A 9581-nucleotide genomic window follows, 5' to 3' on the forward strand; every position below is an offset into this window, starting at 1 on the left:
AGCCTCATTTCCAGTAGCATGGATGAGGTCTCGGAGTTCCTCGATGAATCCATCAGAGGAAACTGTGAGGGCCTGATGGTAAAAACCTTGGATGATGATGCTACTTATGAGATTGCTAAAAGGTCGCATAACTGGCTTAAGGTGAGTCATCTTTTTCATCCCCTTGATGACCTAGTGGTGGGTGGCCTAGTGGTTAAGGTCGCCTGCTGCTGTTTCGTAGTGCTTGCAGTTGCCGGGTTCGAATGCGACAAAAAGATCTCCGTCTGTCACGTGATTCTTGTGTGTGATGCATAGTTTAGTTGACCCCTCTGAATCTATGAAGAGTGTTATTGACCTTTAACCTTATATTTCTGTTTTTCTTTTTCACTCGTTCATTGTTCTTTTTCTCTTTCTCTCACTCTTGAACAAATATTTATTGATGATGCTACTTGGTCTTACTTGGAATGTCAGTCTTTCTGTTTTTTTTTTAGTTTTCATTCGTTCATTTTCTTCTCGTTCATTCATGCATTATTTTCCTTCTCTCTATCATTCACCATCTCACTTTGCTTCATTCTCCTCTCCTTTCTCACTCATTTTTCTTTTTTTTGTCACTCTCTTCCATTGATTCACGTTTTCCGTCGTCCCATCTGTCTTTTTTATTCACTCTTTCTTTCTTTCCCATTCATTCTTCCCTATTTTTATCCCTCTCTCTCTCTCTCTCTCTCTCTCTTTCATTCATTCATTCTTGCTCCCTTATTTCATTCTCGTTCTCTTGTTCTCTCTCTCCTTCTCTTACTCAACTTATCATCACTCACGCACACTCTCTCTCTCTTTCTCTCTCTCTCTCTCTCTCTCAAACATGCATACATGCACGCAGTTGAAAAAAGACTACCTGGATGGTGTGGGTGACACGGTGGACCTGGTGGTGCTGGGTGGCTACCACGGGACTGGCAAGAGGGTGGGGCGATTCGGTGGCTTTCTGCTCGGCTGCTACGATGAGGATAATGAAGAGTTTCAAACTATTTGCAAGGTCGGTTGGTGGGCTGGTTGGTTGGTTGGTTGGTTGGATGGTTGGTTAGTTGGTTGGTTGGTTAACTTGATTGATTTGATTGGTCGGTTGGTTGGATAGTTAGTTAGTCGGCTGGTTGATTGGTTGGTCGGTTAGTTGGCTGGCTGGTTGGTTGGTCGATTAACTTGATTGATTTGGTTGGTTGGTTGGTTGGTTGGTTAGTTCAATTTTAATTCCATCATCATTCTTCTCAACCATTATTACTGATCCTATTTCGGCCAATTACATTGCTAATATCTTTATGGCAGTTACCATTGTCATTACTACTACAATTAGTATCATTGCAATTATTATTTTTATAAATAATTACGGATATTATTATTGTAATTTTATTATAATAAGAACATTATAATATTATTATATATTTATAAATAATTCTGGATATTATTATTTTATTATAATAAAAATATTATAATAATATTAAATGAAATTATAGATAGGTACGGGGTTCAGTGATGCGGACCTTGAGAAGCATTCAGAATTCTTCAAGGGCCACTTGCTTGAGGGTCCCAAGTCTTATTACAGGCAGGGCTGATTGATTGTTTGATTGAATGAATGAATTGCTGATTGATTGATGGATTGGATGATTGATTGGTTGGTTGATTGGATAAATGAATTGCTGATTGATTGGTGGATTAATTGTTGATTGATTGGATGATTGATTGAATGATTGATTGGATGAATGAATTGCTGATTGTTTGATGGATTGATTGATTGTATGATTGATTAATTGGTTGGTTGGCTGTTTGATTGGATGATGGATTGATTGATTGATGGAATGATTAATTGATTAATTGATTGGTTGGGTGATTGATCAAATGGTTGATTGGCATTTTGATTGATTCATCAGATGATTGGGTGATTGATTGAATGATTGATCGAATGATTGGTTGACTAGTTGAGTTTTTGGTTGATTGGTGATTGATTGGTTGAGGAATTGATTGATTGATTGATTGATTGATTGATTGATTGATTGGTTGATTGATTGATTGATTGATTGATTGATTGATTGGTTCATTTCAAAGTGTCTATCTATCTATCTTCTATCTTTCTTAAAGTAAATTATGTTCAAATTGAATGTGATTAATATCTTTATGATTTGGTTTCAATCTAAGCTGTAATAATTGTGATTGCAATCATAAAGAATTAACAAATATTAAATACTCTTGTCTAATCTAGTGAACTTTAAAAAATTGAAAATTGTCAAATACGAATTTCAGCTCTACATTATCTCCATTCATTCACTCATTCACCATTCATTTGTCCACCATCATTTATTCGTCATTCATTCATTCATTCATTTTCATCAGTCATTCATTCTCTCATTCATGTTATGACGATCAAATTTATTTCATTTGCTAAACTATGTTTATGTAGCAGAGCTACTGAACAACTTTTTTGATTAGCTTCTTTTAATATCTTCCCTCTATTTTCTCGATCTTCCAATCATTTAGCTATTCAATCAACCAACTTATCAATCAGCCAATCGATCAATCAACTGTCCAATCAGATTCGACGCTAGTCACGTGCCTGACAGATGGTTTGATGTTGTCCAAGTGTGGGAGGTCAAAGCCGCTGACCTATCGCTGTCTCCAGTCCATAAAGCGGCCATGGGATTGGTTAGTCGATTCAGTAGCTGGTCTGTGATAGGCTAGTTAAATGATTAGCTATTGGCTGCTTTCTTTAGTAGATGCTCTGTGATTGGTTGATCAGTTTAGTGGTTAGTCCGTTATTGGTTGGTTGATTTTGGCCTGATTTGATTAGCTGACCAGTTTATTAATCAGTGAGATGGTCTTTATAGTGATGACGATGATGATAATGATCTTGCCGATAATGGTGATGGTAATGATGACGATGATGGTAATGATCTTGATGACGATGATGATGATGGTGATGATGGTAATGATCTTGATGACGATGATGATGATGGTGATGATGGTAATGATCTTGATGGTGATGATCTTGGTTATGATAATGATGGCAGGTGGACCCAGAGAAAGGCATCTCACTCCGCTTTCCTCGCTTCATTAGGATCAGAGACGATAAGAAAGCCGAACAAGCCACAAGTAGTTCTCAGGTAATTATAACGGTGGTGGCTGTGATGGTAATGTAATGTGTTGTGATGATGATGAGGTTGGGTTATGATGACGTTGGCTAGGATGAAGATGAGGATGTTCATGTAGAGGTTAATCTCTGGCCTCCTCCCTCAAAAAAATTCCGACTCCAGTTTCCTCCTCTCAGAAGTTTCGACTCTGGCCTCTCGAAATTTCGACTCTGGTCCCCCAAAAGTTCCGAATCTGCCCCTCCCCCCGAAATTTCGACTCTGACCCTTCGAAATTTCGATTCCGGCAAAAAATCCCCGACCGACTCGGCATTCTAATTATGATTACATGATTAACCGTTATGGTGATGTTGTTGATGATGTTGACGACGATGATACTTACTGATGATGATGATGATGATGACGATGATGGTAATGATGTTACTTACTGATGATGATGATGATGACAACGACGATGATGATGATGATGTTACTTACTTACTGGCGATGATGATGACGATTTTATAAATGCTATCTTTAATGACGTCATAATTGCGCACCGAAGATTGCGAGTATGTATAGGAGCCAGGATCAGATCATCAACCAACAGAGGAGCAAATCTAGGGACGACGACGATGAAGAGGATTACTGCTTCTGATTGTTTTTATTATTTTTTTTTAAATATAAATTATTAGTATAATTATTTTATTAATTATTATTATTTATTTCATTAATTAACTGCCAGAAGGTTTATTATTTTAGGATTTTATGTTAAAAATCATTAAAATAGTAATTACTTCAGCCATTGGCTCCAAAGTGTGAGCCGTTTTTGTGATCTGTTGGACGACTGACTGACTTCCTCTTAATCCAATGTTTAATTATTATTATACAAAATCTTTTGTTATTTTATTATTGTAGGATATTTTATTTAAATGAAATGGAGTTTAACTTCGAATTTGTTTTCTGCTTTTTGTATTCGGTAGTTGGGTTGGGTAAGTCTGAAGTGTACTTTGCAGTAGAGCCCCAAGCAGAGAAGATTTTTCTAAACCGCATTCGCCCTGCTAATTTCCGCACTGCACCCGCGAAAAGACAACCTAAATGGCCCGTCTTAAATCACGTTTAAGATGTTTAAAATTTGATGACAACAACAACACACGTTTAGACGACATTTTCCCCAAGATCGGACGTTGCCTACCTATGATAGAAACTAGAAGACGACATGCGTGTGTATATGAATGAATGAATGAATGGGTTATAATAGCACTTGTGTTAAGTATTAAAGATAGATACGCTCTACACATACGTTTTGTATAACATGCACACGCGTTTACCTTCGAAGCATTCAGATTGGCTGGTTGGGTCTGCCATATTGCTTTTTATATAAACATATAATCTTATAAAGTATTTGTATTACATGGATTCTAATTATATATAATATATTGTTACAGACGTGAAGGCAAGATAAGAATTGGTAATTAGAAATTAAAGTGAAGCGCTTGATAATTTAATTAGGCGGAGCCAGTGAAAACCGTATTGTAAAATGTCGATGCATTGTAAAAGAAAGCGAGGTATAAATAGACCGACAACAAGAACTATAAGAGGAGAGAGATTAGAGAGAGAAGTGCACGAAATAGCAAGGAACGACGAGAATTACGAAGAAGTCAGAAGAAGTTTCAGGCAGTCCTATTATCGCAGAGATATTTTGTGTGCGTACTGCAAACAAATTAGCGATAACGCCCAAGGAGAAGTTTGTCGCGAAGAATTCTACACGCGGTCTGCGAGTGAATTACGATAATCTTCCGAGAAGTGGATACTTAGGATTTACGGTCAAGAAACATCTGACGAGAAGAGCTTAATTATTGACGATTAGTTTTATCTTGTGATTTAACTGTTGATTAGTTATTGTTTTGTATTCCAACGATTTTAACGAACGAGTGATCGATTACGGCAATTGCCAGCTCTGTTTTCTTTCTAATAAAGTCATCTAAAATAAGTCTGTTTAGGAATCAAGAATCCGCGTAAAGAGAAATAACCATACCCTACAAGTTCTAGGGGTCGGTTATAACAATATATTGGGGAAAACTCAAAATAGTTTGAGACCACACCTTGCTTAACATCCAATTCCAAGCCGAGCAAGGCCAAGCTGAGTCAATATGCGTAGATTTATAAGCGCTTTTATATTAACATTTTGCTCGCTTTATATACGAATATCCCCAATAAAGAAATAACGCGAGCGAGTTTAAAAAATATTTTCTTCAAAATTTAATTAAAATTGAACATATACACAAGTTTTATTCGCCAAGTAATTCCATCCAATGGTTTAAACGCGCACACCCTTCTATTGAACTATCTCGCAATCTATTTCTTTTTATGCTCATCAGTTTTCCAGATTTTGAAAAGGCTTGTTCTCTTTGTGTGGATGTTGAAGGGATACATTTCACTAAGTATAGAATACCGCTAGCATGACGTCATTTCCTCCAACGATTCCGTAACAAATTCTCCATCCTAAAAAAATTTCTTTGAGGCTCTTTAACCAGTCAGGTCACAATCATCATCATCGATATAACGGAGAAATAACTTATTTCGGCTTTCCTTTAAATAAGAGGAAACTGAAAAAAGTTACAGTACACCATAATGTATATATACGTGTGTGTGTGTGTATGTATGTGTGTGTGTGGATGTATGTGTTTGTATGTATGTGTGTGTGTGGATGTATGTGTTTGTATGTATGTGTGTGTGTAATTGTTTTTTGTTATTTATACATTCACCTGTTCATTCCAAATATGTTTATTACGTGCTGTATACATACGTTCGTGCGTGTGTCTGTGTGTGTGTTGTAAATGTATTCATTCATTTATTTATTTAAAGAATATTCACTCATTTACTCACATGAAGAATTAAGAATTTGATTTATTAAGTTTTGTATAAATTGTTGATCTCTTTTCAAATTTGTAGCCAACAAATATCTAGGCAGAAGTAATAACTTTTGGTATAGATATTTTATTTAAAAAATAAAATAAAAAAAGGGCATACGTGACTTTAAACAGAAGGCAACATTTGTAGATTATTCGTTTTTTAGCACCCAGCCAACGTAAATCATTTAATATTTTTAAAAATGAAAAAGTGAATTTTTTAAAAAGTTTGGATTTTAAACAAATATAACGAAATATCGACCGATAAAAAATAACAATTTATTATAATTATATAGTGATTCTAATTATATGGTGATGATTCGATCCTATGTTGAAATAACAAATCGATTTCGATTTTTTTTTTTTCAAACGAAATTCAACTCATTGATTTTTTGTTTTTAAATTTTATTGAAACAAGAAATCATTTATACATGCATATATACAAAGTAAATCAAGAAATACCAAAAATTATATAACCAAATTAGAAAAAAACTAGAAACCAGTTAACATTTAATAAATAAATAATTACATAGACATTATTGAAAAAATTGTTCAAAAAAGTAAAATATAAGGCGACGACGAAAAAAAAATTTACTATGTTTTGTTGGTGTGGTGTTGTGAAGCAAAAACAAACACATAACAAAAAAATAGTTAAAAGTCGTAAGAATATTAGTCAGTCACCTACCTATAGTTAAATTACTCTCAGGGCCCTAGCTTACCTATAGTTATTAACTCATCTCACCTACCTACAAATTTTTATTTCTAAGTTTTAGGAATTTTACATGTTTCAGGTATTGTATTTTACATCTTTTAACGTTTTTAATTTGCCTTTTTTAAATAATTTATTTTTTAATTTTTTTTTTGTTAGAAACTTTTTAACTAATGTTAAGCCCTAGCCTACCTACGATTGTCCAACTCATCTCAATCCCTAACTTACCTACGAATTAAATTAAAGTCCGGTAAAGAAAATAGCAAGTTGAAGAGATACATAACAACGACAACACCGAAAAATGGATGTTGTGTATGTGTGTGTTGTATTGTAGTGTGTATGTGTGCAAATGTTGTGTTATTGAGATGACAATCCATTCCAATCACTCCAAAACATTCCACTCCTTTGTTCAAATTCCAGTACTTTCTGAGGTACGACGGCAAACAATTTCTCGTTAATACTTATTATTGTTGTTGTTATCTTCGAATTGTCATCGGAACGATCATCATGAGTCCACCATCTGAAACGTGCTGACGCCCACCACAGCCCACCTCTCATCACTCTGTAGACAAGTTTTTTTTTATCAGCGTAGTAGTAAATCAAGGAACAAAGGAACGAACGAATAAATGATTAACTGAATGATTGGTTGAATGATTGAGTGAATGAATGAATAAATTAATCAATCAATGATTCAATGAACGAATAGAATGAATTAACGAATCAATGTAAAAATAATTTTGAAGATTGAGTGATAAAATGACCGAATGAATGAATGAGAAAAATAAAAAACGAAAGTAAATCTTACTTCAAAAATCGTCGTTACTGTACTCTCCATTGCACCGACCATCAACATCTGGTCGGCATAAGATGTCATTCGAACTTCAGAGTTTCAGTCGAACAGCCAACAAGCTGATTCTTCCTACACCACCATCATCATGAGACCACCATCTGAAACGTGCTGACGCCCACCACTGCCCACCTCTCATCATTCTGTAGACATTTTTTATTAGCGTAGTAGTAAATGAATGTTAGAATCATAGAAGCAAAAAATTATAAAATGAAAATAATGTCAAATAAATAATATCTTAAAATAATAGAGTAAAATGTAAAAAAAACTTACCGTCGTCCATTCGACAAAGGCAGAATGTTGAATGCGGTCCGGTTCCTACGTTGTCCTCGAAAACTGGTGCCAGTCCTTCTCGAGATTGTTGTTGAAACACAGCCCGTGTTGATGAAGAAAGATAGAGAAAGAGTAGATTCTCATCAGAAAGCTTAGCGGTGCCTGCATCTCAAATTGCTTAATAAAAATAATCCTATCTACCTATTCAATTACCTTAACTAATCTTTATTAAATTGTTAATGGTACGATAGTCGAAAGTCCCCCTTCATTCTCCCTCCTTGCACAGAGGTTTGCCGACAGCCAGGGCACCGGATAGAAAACCATTGCCGTGCGGATAGTAGACTATTGCCGAGCGGATAGTAAACCATTTGCCGTCCGGAAGCCGTGCGGGTAGTAGACTATGGCCGTGCCGCTTGGTAAATCATTACCGTGCAGATAGTAAACCATTGCCGTCCGGATAGTAAACCATTGCCGGTACACCACTGGCCACCAAGGCTTACCTCTGACAACAGACTTCGAAATTCAGAGTCTATCGGCTATCGTACCCTCAACTTACCTATTCATTACAATTAAGCCCTATCTTACCCAAAATTACAAAAAAACTCAAGAGCCCAATTCATTGGCCTTTCGGCACCCACCCCACCACCTACGTAATGCCTTGGGCTCCAACTTAGTAATAATAATATACAACTTAAACTCTAAATCCATTAATGAGTGTGTTACAACGTAGCCTTAACTTACCTATACATTACATTACGGTCCAAGCTTACCTAAAATTACAAAACTCAAGAGCCCAATTCATTGGCCTTTCGGCACCCACCCCACCACCTACGTAATGCCTTGGGCTCCAACCTAATAATAATAATGTAAAACTTAATAATTAACTTACCTATCGATACACTTACAGCGTTTTAATTTACATTACAAGATTGTTCCTAGAATTACATTATAGCCCTTAACTACCTATGAAATTAAATTACTCTCAACCTTAGTAATAATAAATTAGAATGTGTAATGAAAATAAAATTACGCTCAAATACTAATATATGTTTATGTATGTATTTGTGTGTGTGTATAATATGCTGATGCGTGTAATGTGGGTGCAAGAAAAAGTAGAAGAAATAAACTTACGCGCCTACCTATTCAACTACATTAGTGTTGGATGCTTCCTATCTATCCTACCTACAATTAAAATTATTCCTATCTAACTTACCTATATAGCTACTTAGTGTAATTGTGTGTATGTGTGTGTGCGTGTGAGCATTCTTACTTAATGTTAAATTATAGAGAAAAACAGAGAAAAAAGAATAAAAGGTATCCCAGCCAAGCGTGCATTCTTTGCCACTGAATGAATGAACGTAGCGTGACATCACAACCAGTCTGATCGTCCACGATGAACTCCTTTGGAAGCTTCAACCAGGATGAATGAACCTGAAAAAACCTAAATGAATGGAAAAATCATATTTATTCAATTTAAATAAAAATAACCGCAAAGAAACCGACAGGTCGGCAAAGATAAGAGAAAAGAAGAGCCAAGAAAGGTATCTATATAACTCTATATAACTCTATATAACTCTATATAACTCTATATAACTCTATATAACTCTATATAACTCTATATAACTCTATATAACTCTATATAACTCTATATAACTCTATATAACTCTATATAACTCTATATAACTCTATATAACTCTATATAACTCTATATAACTCTATATAACTCTATATAACTCTATATAACTCTATAT

The 9581-nt window shown here is 35.2% G+C and overlaps 1 protein-coding gene across 1 annotated transcript; it reads left to right on the forward strand.

Annotated features, from left to right (window-relative positions):
- Positions 1 to 18: 18 nt before the first annotated feature.
- Positions 19 to 3747, forward strand: HELRODRAFT_158093 (hypothetical protein; the record flags this gene model as incomplete). Its single annotated transcript, XM_009033394.1, has 6 exons — positions 19 to 141; positions 857 to 1009; positions 1485 to 1561; positions 2559 to 2667; positions 3033 to 3125; positions 3655 to 3747. The coding sequence occupies 6 exons, from the start codon at positions 19 to 21 to the stop codon at positions 3745 to 3747; spliced, it is 648 nt and encodes a 215-aa protein (XP_009031642.1).
- Positions 3748 to 9581: the final 5834 nt, after the last annotated feature.

Source organism: Helobdella robusta, assembly GCF_000326865.2.
Source record: "Helobdella robusta unplaced genomic scaffold HELROscaffold_90, whole genome shotgun sequence".
Lineage (NCBI taxonomy): Eukaryota > Metazoa > Annelida > Clitellata > Rhynchobdellida > Glossiphoniidae > Helobdella > Helobdella robusta.